The 17636-nt window shown below is 40.4% G+C and overlaps 1 protein-coding gene across 1 annotated transcript in view; it reads left to right on the top strand.

Moving 5' to 3' along the window:
• Positions 1-406: 406 nt before the first annotated feature.
• rapgef5a (Rap guanine nucleotide exchange factor (GEF) 5a) overlaps positions 407-17636 on the top strand; it is an 84605-nt gene continuing 67375 nt past the window's right edge. Inside the window, exon 1 of the mRNA XM_052016582.1 lies at positions 407-800. Coding sequence (XP_051872542.1) covers positions 506-800 — 295 coding nt within the window. The 5' untranslated portion in view covers positions 407-505. The remainder of the gene's footprint in view (positions 801-17636) is intronic.

The raw sequence follows: 17636 nt of genomic DNA, 5'->3' as shown, positions 1-17636 counted from the left end.
TTATCATCTTTAATTGTGTTCAAAACGCCTTGTAAAATGTCAACCGAAAAATAAAAAGCACTTTCTTACATGCATGAACTGTTGGCATTTAACTGTGTACTGGCAGCATTAACTGAAGGGAAAATAAGAAGTCAGTTTTCATAATGAACATTGTACAACACAGCAATTTCTGTTTCAGCTGATCAAGCTCCATTGTTCAGCTCCCTGTGTAAATCCCTTGATTTGCTTTCTCTTCTGTGTAACAGAGTGATGAACTGAGTACCGTCCGACTGAAAGAACAAGGCCATGATGTACTCATCCTGAAAAAGGTGTCGTCATCTAGCCCAGCCCCCACAGCAGGGAGTGCCCTGAATGATTTGAGGTAAGTGCTTCACATACTCTGCAGAGCACTCAGCAGCCAGATGGATCATAACAGCTGAAGACTAACAGTAGGGAAGAGCAAAATACAACACTGATATTACATAATGGGCTGGGTGTTAGGAATAAAATAATAAAAGAGAACACTATGGGAAGTTCAATACTAAGACTTCTTCATCCATATTTAGAAGATGAAAGGCTTTCCAAAATCTATGCAGATAGTACTGTCATGACCTTGCCTGCTTTTGATGTGCCTTATTTTAAATATATCGACGAGGATTCAGAGGATGAATGGAGTAATCCTTCACAGTCCTCAGCAGATGAAAATACGGTCAAATCTTCACTGTCTAACAGGTACGTGGTGGTGGCTGGAACCCCTGAAAAAATTCTGGAGCATCTGCTCAATGATATACACCTGGAGGAAGGTGAATGCAAAGAGACAGGTAAGGGCAATGATCTTGTCGTTAAATCAAATGAGTACATTATTATTTAACATGTTTAGTTTGTGATGAATACTCAATACTGCATTTCAGTTTATCATTATTGTGATATCCCTTTGAATCAATTTCTTTGTTAATTTTTTAGCAGAACGCACAATATGGTGTACCACAGGAATGTCAAAATGCCTTCTGGGATTTTACTACTTTCTGAAGTGTTAGCATTTGATTACCATTCTGTAGTGTTGAAAGCAAAGTTTTATATTAGTGTTTGCAGAATATCAAATTCAAAGTAATAACTTTCTTCGTCTTAATTGAGCCATTGTCTGCTGGCATTTCTCCTTTCCTATAATACAAGTTGTAAATCCAAGGCAAATAAGTGAAAATGCACCTGAAGTATGCACTATGCTCAGAATAGGAAAATTGAAAGGCCATCAATATTCTGACTGGTGACAGCCATAAAAAAAGTGGGAGCCCAGAATTTTCTTGTGATGCATTGAGTTAAACAATGTTGCTTTTTGATACAAGTTACAGAGAGGAACAAAATGAACATTGCAAACCAGATGTTGATATAAACATTGTGAGAATGTAAAAGATCCTGAACCTTTAAACTTGAACCCTATCCCTTCAAATCTTTGAGTCAGTTAATGAAACACATTACGTTCATGTACTGGTTCTGGATATAATCATGCATTTCTGTGAAGAAAATAAGCAGGATTCATAATTAAGGTAAATGCAAGTCATTCATTACTGTTGAACTTTAAATATGATGAACATCATGCCAGAAAATAATTTGCAGATATAATAGTCCCATTAGTCTCTCATTAAACAGACACTTTCTTATCCAAAACAGTGGGTTCGTTACATTCAGCAGATGCATTTGAAACTGAATTATTACTTTCTCTGGATATACTAAAAGTTTGAGTGTAAATCATATTGAAATCTGACATACTAGTCATGTCTGTGGGATTATATAGAATGAATTGAAAAATGACTTTAGATTTTAAGTTTACTTGCCATATCTAAGTGTATAATGTTGGAAAAATTAATAAATCATGTTTGTTTTTGAATAAACAATGCTGTGTTCTTCAACTCTAACATTCCTCAAGAGGCCTGGATCAGGGCAGAGAGGAGCTTCCGTTCATCATCCCGGCAGTCTGCATCTTTCTGAAATTATGAGGCCAGGATCATTTAGTTGCAAAGATCTCCTGCTATTTGCCTGCTACAGCAGGGTGAGGAAGGGATGTTACTGTGCTATGTTGCTGTGTTGATAGACTTGTGTGGTTTGATAAGCCATTTATGCCAAGAACGTAGATCCTAGAAGGATATGATTTTGGTGGAGGGGGGTTGGCAGAGATTCACCAGATGTTGCTGAGAATGGAATGTTTTAGTCATGAGGAGAGACTGGATCGGCTGGGTTTGTTTTCCATAGGCAGAGAAGGCCGAGGGGGTACTTGATTGAGGTGTACAAAATTATGAGTGGCATATATAGGGTGGGTGGTGAGAAACTTTTCCTCTTAGCAGAGATGTCTTTGACCAGAGGGCAAAGGTTTAAGACAGGGAGTAGGAGATTTAGAGAGGATTTGAGGAAGAATATTTTCACCCAGAGGGTAGTTGAAATCTGGAATTCACTGCCTGAGTGGAACAGGTTCTGTAAGACCATTAAAGAAGTACTTAAATAAGCATTTTAATCAAGGTTATTGGCCAAATGCTGGGACATGGGTTTAGTATAGAAAGGTATTTGATAGCCGACACAGACATGGTGGTTAAAGGGCCTGTTTCTGAATGTTATGACTCTATGACTTCATCAGCATGCACATGAGCACATTAAATGGTCACTATGTGGCATCACATCATCTCCCTTGGCCCTGGACCTGCTGGTGAAAAATTCAGCAGTGCTAAGGCCTAACATGTGGGTGTGACTGAATGGGTCAACCACAGAGTTAAGCCCTTTCTCTTCTGCATTGCAACATTCTTGAGTGTACAAGGGCAATAGAAGACATGTCTGGAGCTGGAGCTTGGTCCACATGTGGAGAGAGGCCCAGAGGTTAGGGCAAGCAACTAAGCCAGAGCATGTGCCAGAAGTGCAGTGGGATAGGCTGATAAGGGGGCACAATAGAAGAAAGGTGCAGAAGGTCCTAGGATCAGGGCCTGATGGTGGGGATATTGAGCTAGAATTGGATCCTGGGTCCAGGAGAAAGGATCTGGGCTGAGATGTAGGAGTGGGAATCAGGCCTTGGGACTATGGATACTAGAGAATATTGAGTTTGGGTGGGGTGGGGGGGGGGGCAGTGTGGGGACAAGAATAGTTGGGAGTGGTGGAATGGGGGGGGCTAGAGGAGGACAGAAAAGTATATAATGGGCCCTATCTGATTCTTAGTGCCAGATGGGGACCTGGTTAGGGAAATCCCAATTTAAATTAGGGGAAAATGCAGAGAAGACAGTGCTACTAAAGTCTTCAATAGAAATAGAGAATGCTGGAAATAGTCAGCAGGTCAGGCAGCATCTGTGGAAAGATAAATATAGAGTTAACTTTTCAGGTCAATGACATTTCATCGGAGTCTTTTTGTTCGGAAAGTGTCCAACAACAGGCACGCCTCAAAACCACATGGATGAATTTCCCTGGCAATACTCTAAAGGGAACAGTATTATTCGGTGTGCATCTGATGTGGGAAATGTATCATATTCAAGGGTTTGGTTTGCACTCAGAAGTGTCAGAGACATGGAGTAAGTGCAGGAAAGAGACAATGATGTAAAGATTCAGCTGTGAGCTTACTTGAACAGTGGAGCAGGCATGAGGAGCTGAATAGTGTGGTCCAGCTTCTATTTCTTGTGTTTTTATGCCAGGTTGAATTTCCAGAGTGGGGTGATTAGTGCCAGAAATCATTATAATCACATTCTGCTCTGAAAGTAACAATATTCACATGCATAATAATGAAAAAATGTGGTCTGAATTTCTAAGCCTGCAACTTCATTTTAAAGCCTTGGTTTGCTTTTGTTTTAATTGATTGTCTGCAAGTGCCAATTATCTGGTGGGAGGATGATGCAATAAGGCCAATGTGAATATTCATATTTATATGTTTTTTGTGGGCAAGAGGAGAAGTTCTACAGGGAGTGTCTGAGTCTCCTCATCTCCTATTTATCACAAGCAACCTCCTTTTAAACTGTCTCCCAGCACTAATATCAGGAAGTGTTGGGCTGCCGGCAATGGTGGTAGAGGAGGATACGATAGGGTCTTTAAGAGGCTGTTGGATAGGTACATGGAGCTGAGAAAAATAGAGGGCTATGGGTAAGCCTAGTAATTTCTAGGATAGGGACATGTTCAGCACAGCTTTGTGGGCTGAAGGGCCTGAATTGTGCTGTAGTTTTTCTATGTTCTATGTTCTAAATTTATCTTTTGCTGCCCACATTCAATGTATAATATATGGAGTCTGCATGTTTATGAAATTTGATTCTATTGATTTTCATGGAGCCAAATTTCAGATGCAGGGTACAATGCATCTGCAGCTACTGTTATCTCATGTTTAATGCATGTGACCACAATGAATCTCTACCCCTTTGTCTTGAGATAAAATATAAATTCTCCTCAGAAGCTTCCAACAACAAAATATAGTGACCAAAAATAATTATTGATGTTATTACTTTTCATTTTGTAAATGAACTTTTATTATATTTTGTAAACAACTTGAATGATTGTGATACTCCTCTTGAGTGATACTTGCCTTTGGGCTTCCTTTCAACAATCCAACATAGAATTACTTACCCCCATAGAATTACACAATGCAATGACACACGTGCGTAATACACAACATAGTTATTGACATGATGCACGTGTATTCTATGACATTCAGTATCAGAAAATAACATTATCTCATTAACAGATAATTTCTTTTGAAAAGTCAGGTTACATTTTTGAATATTTGAAACTCACACTTGTGCCTTTAGTATATTTATGCTATTTGATCAAACAGGCATAACTATCCCATTGCTTTTTAGTGTCATTAGCAAGGACTGGATGCTTTCCACTCACCTTATTAATTCTAATATAAAAGAAAGATTTCTATGTCATGGAGACATCTGAATTACACAGTTCCTTGCTCATGTGGCAATGCCAAAATATAATGTGTCATTCGAAAACAACTTTATAACAATATTACAGCAGAAACTATACACAGGATGATAACTGTTACTGTGCACAGTTGGTTTGGTACATTTTCCACGAAATTTGTTTTTGACATAAATAAAGTGACAGGTTGAGGAAAAAAAACAAAGCAAGGCATGGTTTGCATATTCTCATTCAAAATATACTGGTGCTTTAACAGACTAGATTATAGACAGGAGATATTTCCAGATGGGCTTTGTTTACCTTTAGATGTTTATTCACACCTTTGCGTCCATCAGCCGTTGATTTGGAATTGATTGTACACTATCATTTTAGCTTAACTGTTTTCTTAAGATTTAATAATGATCAGACAAACTAAACTGGTATTAATAATTTTCTTCCTGATGTCTCCAGGGTTTTGAGGCTGATCTCCAAAACTAACTTTTAAGTTTTGGATTAAGTATTATAATGTCTCTCAAATGTTAGGCACTAACATATATCTAATGGATTGTTATATCTAAAGGTTTGCCTTTGTTGCTTTCTTGTACTTCAAATTACATTTTGACTTCCTTGTAATGAGGAAATGGTTTGCTTGATGTCATAATCAGGAAATAAAATGAGTGTGCTGTACAAATCCCTCTGAATCCTTTACATCTCTCTCACATTTAAGTATTAACCATTAAATAGCGTATCCTAGCAATGTATTGGTTTTACTGATGTATGATCCATTTTCATTAACATTAGTCTCTAATCCTTATTTTAAAAATGTGCATTCCTATGTATTTCCCCTTTTGTGAAAGACCCCGACTATGTGCTCTTCCTGTATCTTTAATTATATTAATGGACTTTTTCCTCACATCATGTAATGGGAGATTGGGGTCAAAAGTAGCCAGGTTTAAAGGAAATTAGTAAAGTGGTTGTGTTTGCAGCTTTCACAGCCTTTTCCCCTAGTGCCAGCTGAATTAAATTTTACTGTAATGAGATTTAAGCTTTTAACCTTAGTGTTGCTGTTTCTATGTCATACCCGCTCCGTCAATGTGCATGCCCCTGCACTCTCCTCAGCTTTCCATTTGTGCAAAAACTCACTCCATTCATCTTCATCCTTGGCATCCCAGATGAATGTTATAGCAAGATGATGGGCAGCAGCTGCTTTTAGAACTAATGGTTATTGTCGAATTATCCATTCAGGCAATCACATTTTTATTTTTTATAATGTTATTTGTTATTTCAATTAAATTATTGGATGCATTGTGGAATTTTCACAAAGGCTGTGAATTGGTGGTCTTTTAAGAACCCACTGAAAGCAGATTGTATAGATGGAAGCAGGCTTTAATATGCTTTTTCATAATGTGTAATAAAAACAGTAATAAAACCCTATAATACCGGACAGCAACAAAGGCAAACCCTTAGATATAACAATCCATTAGATATATGTTAGTGCCTAACATTTGAGAGACATTATAATAGTCAAACTTTCCTGGTAACTTAAAAGTTTGTTTTGGGAGATTTAGCCTCAAAAAACCTGGAGACATCAGGGAGAAAATCAATAATATCAGTTTAGCATTGCCTATCTAGCCTGATTACTATTTTCCCCTACACACTGGTATATGTTCTAACTTGCTTGTAAATCAACGTAGTGTTGGGAGGCATTGCAGAAATAATCCATTGGCTTTAATTCCAAGTTTAACCTTTTCACTTAACTGCTGATGCTTTAAGGCACAAACAACATTCTTTACATCAATAATTGAATATCATCTGGGAATTTGCCAGCAAGTATCACAATCCATTCCACAAAACAGTGGTGCAGTAAACCGCATAAAATGTTAAGATAAAATAATCACAAATCAACATGGGTTTGTGAAATCTTTAGCAGCTAAAATGATTCTATTCGTAGAGATAACTGCTGTCAAATCATACCTTTATTTACCATGCTGAATCTCTCCAGTCTAGTTCTAAAAGCATTAAATATCTGCCTCACATAAAACACCTCAGTCTTTCCACAATGCTCTATTGAGTGTTGTATATCTTCCAACCCAAAACAATACCTAATATCTGTGTGTAACATTACTTTCGAAGTAAAAACAGTATAATCCTATTTATTTGCTTTTAATCATTTTCTTCTGTACATAAATCGTGCAATATATTTCATGGATAGGTAAAATTTTGCCTAAAACTGTTGTTGTCACAAGAGGGGTTCCTTGGTAGGAATTCAGTCAATGTGGCTGCAGTCAATTCAACATCCTACACTGCACTGCACTACTTGTCACCAAAAAGTTATGCTCTACTCCTGATGGAACAGTGAATCAGTGGTCTTGCCTCTGACAGAATTACTGAGGTTCAAGGAATTAACAGACCTGCCATTGATTATGAATCTGTCGGAATGGCCATATTTGTCCTACCACCAAAGATATTCTGCCAGTTCCCTTGCTGATTCTCAGTCAGCCAGCCCAGTTTGCTGGTAACCACACAGACATGGAGCAGGCTGAAGCCCTGCTTGCTGGGCCCTAAACTCTGAGATCATCTCCTTTCACCTCTAATGAAAGTCAGCAGCCTGCTTCTAGCTTCTTTACAGCCAATGGATTTTAATTTTTAATTTAGCTTGGAATATTTATTTTGTGTCAGCTGTTCTTGCATTGTGATGAAGCAAGCACTGTGGTGGTCAGCGGTAGAAGGAATGTAAGATATAAGATGTTGGTGATTAGGGACTTAGCATTGTATATACTGATTTTGCAGCTTAGAAAAATGACAGACAGCTCCCTCCTTCTACCTCTTCTTCCTGCTCCTCAGCTGCTAACTGCAGATGTTGACAAAGGCTCTGATGGCTGTGAGGTTGCCAACCATTTGGTAGACCACCATATATCTTGTGACTATGCCTGCTTACGAATGCATGGCTCCTCTAGGGCTGTGCAGAAATTACAAGCGGTGTTTATTCATGCCTATGACCTTCTCTCTGATATACGAGTTGGTCAGCAAGGCTTACATTGCGTACACATATGGAGGGTGTGATGGTAACATAAGTCATGCATTTGGTGGATCCTTGTTGCCCTGTAACCATGCTTTGGTTTGCTATGGTGGTTCAAAAACACATGACAATGTGGACTGCCATAGAGTTAGGCATCATGTGTATGGGCAGCTTATCAGGCATTATCTGGGGTCATCTAACTGTACATTGAGATTGAAATTCTTTGGTCCATTTAATGCAGATGTTTGTGCAGTTAATGGTAACTTACACCATATAGAGGTTTGTAATCTACCTGAAGTTGCATTCTTGCTCTGCCATCTGCTCTATGAATAAAAGATTAATGTGTAATCTTCTCTCTTAAGTGTGACCTGCTTTATGTACCAGTTGTCAGCAAGTGTTGTAGATATCTCCAATACCAGTTTTGGAAGGACCCTGAAGGATAAATGTAAATGGCCTCCGTTACTCTCACAGCCAATGGCAATGCGAAGTTTGCTTTGCTTGGTGTGCCAATTTTAGTGAGGACAACAGTACTGAAGATCAGATGCTTCAAACTCTGTTCATTTCTGTGGTTAAGGTTGGAGAATTGCTCCCTAAACATCTCTGAAGACACAGCCTCCTCTTGAGAGCTCATCCTCACCCCTCCTTTAGCAGCTTACGCTCACTCTCCCAGTCATGTTGCATGTCTAGAGGAATGTCTGGGAGCAACTTGTTTGTACAAACTCTTGAACTCAGAACAAGTTATTCATCACCTAGCATACCACTCCCTGCAGACTTCAGCAACTATAAAGAACTTCACAGAGCACTAAAAACATGTGACATTGTAGCAATGCCAGTAGAACTCAGTCAGCAATTAACCTGAAAGCGGTTGGTAATTCCTTTAAGTAGCATTAATGTGAAGTTTTTTTCATTTTTTTCTGAACTTTTATTCAGATATGTGAGGTTAATAGTGTGAGCTGGAATATTGAGCTCCAAATGGTCAGTCAGCTCTGCATACTTACATCGACATTAGTTGTGCAAGAGTAAGACCTCATAACAGTATGATATCTAGCATGAATTGCACCACAAATGTACATGCATGCACCAGAAACCAATTTTCGAACTGATCAGTGACATGTAGGGCCCCAAAATGGGTGGTGCTAAACTAGGTAATACATTCAATGATTTTTTGTTTCACCTCAGAAACCATTTTGTAATATTTTCTTGTAAACTCTACATTGTTAGCATTATAACAGTACAGCAGAAAAAAACACTAGATCATTAGTTTTGCCCCAGTCTAAAAAATGGATGTTGTAATTGCAAAATGTAGAAAAAGCACTTCTGTAGGAAATGGAAGGCAATAGACGTGTATGGTTTTCCACAGACTAGTTAATTGGGGATGCTGGCATCAAGCCATCTTGGCCAGGCTGTGATGAAATTTTGCAGCTCTAAAATAATTGAATTTGGACAGGGAGAGACCTGAAGTACACACTGCAGGGGTGATTGCATATCTATCCAAAATGTAATGCATGGGAGAAGCCTTTCATTCTTAGGCATTGATTTGCCTCAATATGATATCATTCAAGGGATTTAATTAATCTTTTATAAAAAGACAGTTTTAAAAAATAAATTCCTTTTTCTGGCAAATTAGAAGTCCTGGCCCCATGCTCGCTTCAGACTGGTAAAGACAAATCATAGGTACAAACAATGTTTTCTGTCTCCTTCCAGCTTTCACAAAAGACTCATAAGAAGCTACAGCACATAAGGATATTTAAGTGTGAATGGAATTATTTTCCCCATTAAGTCAGAAAGGAAATTAACAGCTTAGCCCTGTGATCTCAGCTGCAATACCTCACAACTGTCTAACATCAAATAACTCCTGTCCAATAACAACAAAGTGCTGTTCTGTCAGGGATGCAGTTTTTTGGATAACATGTCAAATCCAGACTCATCTATTCTCCCAATTGGACATTAAAGATCCTATGGTATTACACTAGGGAATGATAATGGAGTTATCTCTGGTGTCAATATCAATATTTATCCTTCAATGGCCATTACTGCAACTGATTATCTGATCATTATCACACTGAGTCAGATCATGCTGGCGTGAGCATAAATCACTGTCCATAGTCATCCCACACGGACTAGAGAGGCTAGACAGTTTGGTCTATATTCCTCGGAGTTTGGAAGAATGAGGGATGACCTTATTCAAAAATATAAGGTCAGAAGAGAGCTTGATAGTGCAGGTGTTGAGCTGTTTTCACTAGTGAAAGAGTCACGAATAAGGGGACATGGTCACAAGATAAAGGGATGGTCATTTAAAACTGAGGTGCATAGATTTTCTTTGCTCAGAGGGTAGTGACTGTCTGAAATTCTCTGCCCCAGAGGGTGGTGGAAGCCAGATCATTTGAAGTATTTAAAATGGAGTTAGATAAATATTTGAAAGATCAAGGATTTGAGGATTATGGAATTATGAGAAATCAGAAAAGCTGGATCTGTTTTGCTGTAGCAAAGGAGGCTGAGAGGTGACATGATAAAGGTGTATAAAATGATGAAAGGCATAGATAGCGGAGATAGTCAGAGTCTGCTTCCCATGGTTGGGGTGACTAAAACTAGAGGGCGTAGGCTTAAGGTGAGAGGGAGGAGGTTTAAAGGGGGATCTGAGGGGTAAATTTTCACACACATAGTATCTGGATTGAGCTGCCAGAGGATGTGGTGGAGGCAGGAACAGTAACAACATTTAAGAGGCATCTGGACAGGCAGTTGAATGAGAAAAGCATAGAGGGATATGGAACTAATTCCGGTAAGTGGGATTAGGTCAGCATAGACATAGTGAGCCAAAGGGTCTGTTTCTATGCTCTACCACTCTATGCCTCTATGACTGGCACACAAAAGGAGTTGAGGCCAGCATAGATCAGCCATGATCATATTAAATGGCAGGCCAGGCTTAAGAGGCTGGGTGGCCTATTTCTACACCTATTTCCACATGTTCTTGTGTACACTCACAAAATACCTGGTCTTGGGGTGGATGGTTCACCTTGCTGTCTTCAGCTTCTCAGATTCCAGAGGAGAGTGTGGTGCCAGAGCCTTCAGTGCCATCTAGAGAAACCCCACCCCGAGACAGCACCCAAAGAGCTTTGCAACCTGCAAAGCCTGCCTCTAACCTCATCTCTTGTAGGAGCTGTGTGATGAAAGGTAGAAGACCTTTCTGACTGCTTCTCTTTTCATGGATGCTGCCTGGCTTCCTGAGTTTTCCCAGCATTTTCTACTTGTATGTGAGATTTTTGATGTCTCTTATTTTCAGAACCATTTGCAAACAATTAAAAATGAAATAAATAACTTAAAATTTATTGAACAATGTTTTTAAGAAGTAGAATTAGTTAGAAAAAACCAAAAGAATACTTATAAGTAATTAAAAGATTTAACAAATCAAAAAAATTAAAAAATAAGTAGCTTACCTTCACCATGGATTTCTTATCTGCTGAATGCAGAATCCAAGAGCTCATACCCCAGAGTAAATATTCAGTAAGATTGAGCCTCAGAGCTGCTACATTAAGTCCAGCAGTGCAGCAAGTGTTCCAAATCCATCTACAAGATATTCATTGAAGGGATGTATTAGATTTAGGTGTAATCCTGCCAAAGTGGGGATCAGGACATGTTGGATTCAAGTTTAGGATGCTTAAAATCCAGAAATTTTACTCAAGTTATACAAATTTAATGCATCCCAAGGCTGAATAACTTGCTGACATTCATTACCCATCTCTTACAAACAACAGTCATCCAGACTTTTCTGGTAAGTGTTCATGTTCAGGGCTTCTATACAGAGACCCAACTTGCCAATAAATTCAGAACACTGTTGATCAATTTGCAGTGCTGTTTGCCTTTTCCATCAATTTACTTCTGTTTAACATTCCCAAATCCAATTATAATTTATTTCCTTCAAGTGAAGCAAAAGCATATTTATTTACCTCAAAAAGCAAGAACTCTGCTATAATATTGAATTATTTTTCAGTTAGAACACAGAAAGCAATAGTATGAAATTTTTGAGCGCCTCTAAAAGCACTGAAATTTCTCCTGGCATGTCATATGGATACAAAGCTGGTGCATTTGCTTCACTTTTCCATGAAATATGAGCAATGGTAAATAAACTTAAGTGTAATCACTGTTGCTATCTTCTTCTGTGACCATGGACACTCTTCTGTAGTTTAGCACATGTTGTGTGCAAGACGTGCAATATATTTGAGTTGAGGGTCTATCATGTCCACATGGACATTATGCAATCAAAAGCTTATGGGGTGACTCTAACATAGACAAGCAGTCTACGAATATGAAGGTAAGCAAGCCAATAATATAGAAGAAGATACCAAAAGTTTTTTCAGATATATAAAAAGTAAAAGAGAGGCAAGAGTGGACATCGGACCACCGGAAAATGACACTGGAGAAGTAGTAATGGGGAGCAAAGAAATGGCAGATGAACTGAATAAGTTTTTTTGTGTCAGTCTTTACTGTTGAAGACACCAGCAACATGCTAGAAGTTCGAGAGAGTCAGGGGGCTGAAATGAGTGTAGTCATAATTACTGAGGAGAAGATGCTTGGGTAGCTGAAAGGCCTGAAGGTGGATAAGTCACCTGGACCGGACGGACTGCACCCCAGGATTCTGAAGGAGGTAGCTGAAGAGATTGTGGAGGCATTAACAGTGATCTTTCAAGAGTCACTAGAGTCAGGAATGGTGCCAAAGGAATGGATAATTGCAAATGTCACTCCATTCTTTAAGAAGGGAGGGAGGCAAAAGGCAGGAAATTATAGGCCAGTTAGTCTTACTTCAGTGATTGGTAAGATTTTAAAGTCCATTTTTAAGAATGAGTTTTCGGGGTATTTGGAAGCACAAGATAAAATAGGCCAAAGTCAGCATGGTTTCCTGAAGGGGAGATCTTGCTTAACAAATCTGTTGAAATTCTTTGAGGAAGTAACAAGCAGGATAGACAAAGGAGAGTCAGTGGATGTTGTTTACTTGGATTTTCAGAAGGCCTTTGACGAGGTGCTGCACGTGAGGCTGCCAAACAAGATAGGAGCCTATAGTATTACAGGAAAGTTACTAGCATAGATAAAAGATTGACTGACTGGCAGAAGACAAAGAGAGGGAATAAAGAGGGCCATTTCTGTTTGGCTGCCAGTGTCTAGTGGTGTTCCTCAGGGGTCAGTGTTGGGTCCGCTGCTTTTTACGTTATATGTTAATGATATGGATGATGGAATTGATGGCTTTGTGGCCAAGTTTGCGGATGATACAAAGATAGGTGGAGGAGCAGGTAGTGTTGAGGAAGCAGGGAATCTGCAGAAGGACTTGGACAGTTTAGGAGAATGGGAAAGAAGTGGCAGATGGAATACAGCATAGGGAAGTGTACGGTCATGCCCTTTGGTAGGAGGAATAAAGGCGCAGTCTATTTTCTAAATTGGGAGAGAATTCAGAAATTAGAAGTGCAAAGGGACTTGGGAGTCCTAGTGCAGGATTCCCTAAAAGTTAACTTGCAGGTTGAGTCGGTAGTCAGGAAGGCAAATGCAATGTTAGCATTCATTTCTAGAGGACTCGAAAATAAAAGCAAGGATGTAATGCTGAGGCTTTATAAGGCATTGGTCAGACCACATTTGGAATATGAGAGCAGTTTTGAACCCCTTATCTAAGGAAGGATGTGCTGGTATTGGAGAGGGTCCAGAAGAGGTTTATGAGAATGATCCTTGGAATGAAAGGGTTAACATATGAGGAGCGTTTGATGGCTCTGGGCCTGTACTTGCTGGAGTTTAGAAGGATGAGGGGGGATCTCATTGAAACCTACTGAATATTGAAAGGCCTGGATAGAGTGGACATGGAGAGGATGTTTCCAGCAGTGGGAGAGTCTAGGACCAGAGGGCACAGCCACAGAATAGAAGGACATTCCTTTAGAACAGAGATTAAGAAGGATTTCTTTAGCCAGAGGGTGATGAATCTGTGGAATTCATTGCCACAGATAGCTGTGGAGGCCAAGTCATTGGATTTCTTTAACGCAGAGGTTGATACGTTCTTGATTAGTAAGGGCGTCATGAGTTCCAGGGAGAAGGCAGGAGAATGGGGTTGAGAGGGAAAAATATATCAGCCATGATGGGCCAAATGGCCTGATCTGCTCCTATGTCTTATGGTTTTATGGTCTTACTGGGTTCTAATATTTTATAATGATGACAAAATAATGCTTCCCCATGTTGATGTTAGAGACCACACCTAGAGTGAAATGTACAGTTTTGATCTCCTTACATAAAAAGGGATATACTTGCCACAGAGAGAGTGCAGTGAAGTGTGACCAAATTGGATACAGGGATGGTATGACGAAACATTGTGTAGTCTAGACCTGTATTCTCCAGCAGTTGGAAGAATAAGAGGAAACCTTATTGAAACGTATAAAATTCTTACAAGACTCTGGATGCAGAGAGAATATTCCCTTGGTTGAGGCGTCTCGAACCATGAGTTATAGTTTGATAGAAAGGGGTGAGCCATTTAGGACTGTGATGAGGAGACATTTCTTTATGCAGTGGGTGATGGACTTCTAGAATTCTCTGCACTGGAGGGCTCTAGAGGCTTACTGATTGAATTAATTCAAAACAGGGATCCATAGATTTCTGGATATTAAAAGAATCAATGGATATGGGGTAGTGCAGGAAAATGGTACCAAGGTAGAAGATCAGTCATCATCTTGATGAATGGCAGAGCAGGCTAAAAGTTGTACCTGAATATACCTTGAGTTACTCAAATGGTAGTTGTTTGCTTGAAGAGCCAGATGGCCCACTCCTGTTTATATTTCTTATGTTTTTATTCAATGTGTTATTATTACAGGGAAACTACCTTATAGGTTTATATAACTACCTTATATGCAAATAAATCTGCCCAGAAAAAATATATCAGATAAGGCATGGTAGTGCACCATGTGTTCTTTATCAGTTCATCATTCTATATTTCCCTAAGTTGTGGTCATTGTCACCTATGTGGCATTTTATGAAAAAAAACACTCAATTGAACTTCAAAAATCAACTGCAAACAACCTTCATTTGAATAACTCATTTGAAGAAAGGAGAGCAGCAGTGACAGGGGATTCGATAGTTAGGGAGACAGATAGGAAATTCTGTGGGAGAGATCGAGAATCCCGGATGGTCTGTTGCCTCCCTGGTGCCAAGGTCCTCGATATCTCGGATTGAGTTCTCAGTATTCTCAGGAGGGAGGGTGAGCAGCCAGATGTCGTGGTCCATGTAGGGACCAAAGACGTGGATAGGAAAGAGGAGGAGGTCCTGCAAAGAGAGTTTAGAGAATTAGGTACAAAGTTGAAGGACAGGACGTCTAGGGTTGCAATCTCAGGATTGCTACCCATGCCACATGCTACTGAGGCTAGAAATAGGAGGATCATGCAGCTAAATACGTGGCTAAGGAGATGGTGCAGGAGGGAGGGCTTCAAGTTTCTGGACAATTGGGCTTTGTTCCAGGGAAGGTGGGAACTGTTCCGACAGGACGGTTTGTACCTGAAATGGAGGGGGACTAACATACTTGTGGGTAGGTTTGCTAGTGCTGCCCCGGGGGGTTTAAACCAGATTTGCGTGGGGGGAGGGGAACCAGAGTGTTAGAGCAGATAGTGAGGTGGAGGAGAAAAAACGTCATGCAAGGACTGCAGGTATAGACAGAAATCAAAGGTTTGTATGTGATAGAAATGTTCTCAGGTGCATCTATTTCTATGCAAGGAGTATTGTAGGTAGAGCAGATGAGCTTGGGGTGTGGATTGCCACGTGGGATTACGACATTATTGCTATTAGTGAGACTTGGTTGCAGGAGGGGCAGGACTGGCAGCTTAATGTTCCAGGGTTCCGTTGTTTCAGACGTGATAGAGGGGGAGGGATGAAAGGGGGAGGAGTGGCATTACTAGTCAAGGAAAATATCACAGCTGTGCATAGACAGGACAGCCCAGAGGGCTCGTCTACAGAGGCCATATGGGTGGAGCTGAGGAACCGGAAAGGTGTGGCCACACTAATAAGGTTGTATTATAGACCGCCCAATAGTCAGAGAGAATTGGAGGAACAAATCTGTAGTGAGATAGCAGACCGATGTAAGAAACAGAAAGTTGTAATAGTAGGGGATTTTAACTTTCCACATATTGACTGGGACTCCCACACTGTGAAAGGGCTGGATGGCTTGGAATTTGTCAAATGTGTTCAGGAAAGTTTTCTAAATCTTTATATAGAGGTACTAATGAGAGAGAACGCAATACTGGATCTCCTATTAGGGAACCAGGCAGGTCAGGTGACAGAAGTATGTGCAGGTGAGCATTTTGGGTCCAGTGACCATAATGTCATTAGTTTCATTAATTATAGATAAGGATAGGTCTGGTCCTCGAGTTGAGGTTCTAAATTGGAGAAAGGCCAATTTTGTGGAAATGAGAAAGGATCTAGGAAGAGTGGATTGGGATAAGTTGTCTTCTGGCAAGGATGTGTTCAGTAAGTGGAAGGCCTTACCATAGAACCATAGAACAATACAGCACAATACAGGCTCCTCGGCCTACCATGTTGTGCCGACCTTTAAACCTCGCCCAAGACTATCTAACCCCTTCCTCCTACATATCCCCCTATTTTAAATTCCTCCACGTGCTTATCTAACAATCTCTTGAACCCGACCAACATACCTGCCTCCACCACTACCACAGGCAGCGCATTCCATGCACCAACCACTCCCTGGGTGAAAAACCTCCCTCTGATATCTCCCTTGATCTTCCCACCCATTACTTTAAAGCCATGCCCTCTTGTATTGAGCATTGGTGCCCTTGGAAAGAGGTGCTAGCTGTCTATCTACATATTTTGTATACCTCTATCATGTCTCCCCTCATCCTCCTTCTCTCCAAAGCATAAAGCCCTAGCTCCCTTAGTTTCTCCTCATAATCCATACTCTCCAAACCAGGCAGCATCCTGGTAAATCTCCTCTGCACCCTTTCCAACGCTTCCACATCCTTCCTATAATGAGGCGACCAGAAATGGACACAATACTCCAAGTGTGGTCAAACCAGAGTTTTGTAGAGCTGCACCATTACCTCGCGGTTCTTAAACTCGATCCCACAACTTATGAAAGCTAACATCCCATAAGCTTTCTTAACTACCCTATCCATCTGTGAGGTAACTTTCAGTGATCTGTGGATATGAACCCCCAGATCCCTCTGCTCCTCCACACTACCTAGAATCCTGCCATTAACCTTGTTTTCTGCCTTGGATTTTGTCCTTCCAAAGTGTACCACCTCACATTTCTCCGGATTTAACTCCATCTGACACTTGTCAGCCCAGCTCTGCTTCCTATCAATATCCCTTTGCAATCTTCAACAGTCCTCCACACTATCCACAGCACCACCAAACTTTGTGTCGTCTGCAAACTTGCTAACCCACCCTTCTACCCCATCATCCAAGTCATTAATAAATATCACGAAAAGTAGAGGTCCCAGAATCAATCCTTGTGGGACACCACTAGTCACAGCCCTCCAATCTGAATGCACTCCCTCCACCACAACCCTCTGCTTCCTACAGGCAAGCCAATTCTGAATCCACATGGCCAAGCATCCCCCGGATCCCTTGGCCTCTGACCTTCTGAAGAAGCCTACCATGCGGAACCTTGTCAAACGCCTTACTAAAATCTATGTAGACCACATCTACTGCACTACCCTCATCAATCTGTCTGATCACCTCCTCAAAGAACCCTATCAGGCTTGTGAAACATCATCTTCCCTTCACAAAGCCATGCTGGCTGTCCCTAATC

Source organism: Pristis pectinata, chromosome 5, assembly GCF_009764475.1.
Source record: "Pristis pectinata isolate sPriPec2 chromosome 5, sPriPec2.1.pri, whole genome shotgun sequence".
NCBI classification, from domain to species: domain Eukaryota; kingdom Metazoa; phylum Chordata; class Chondrichthyes; order Rhinopristiformes; family Pristidae; genus Pristis; species Pristis pectinata.
This window is presented reverse-complemented; position numbering and strand designations above follow the sequence as displayed.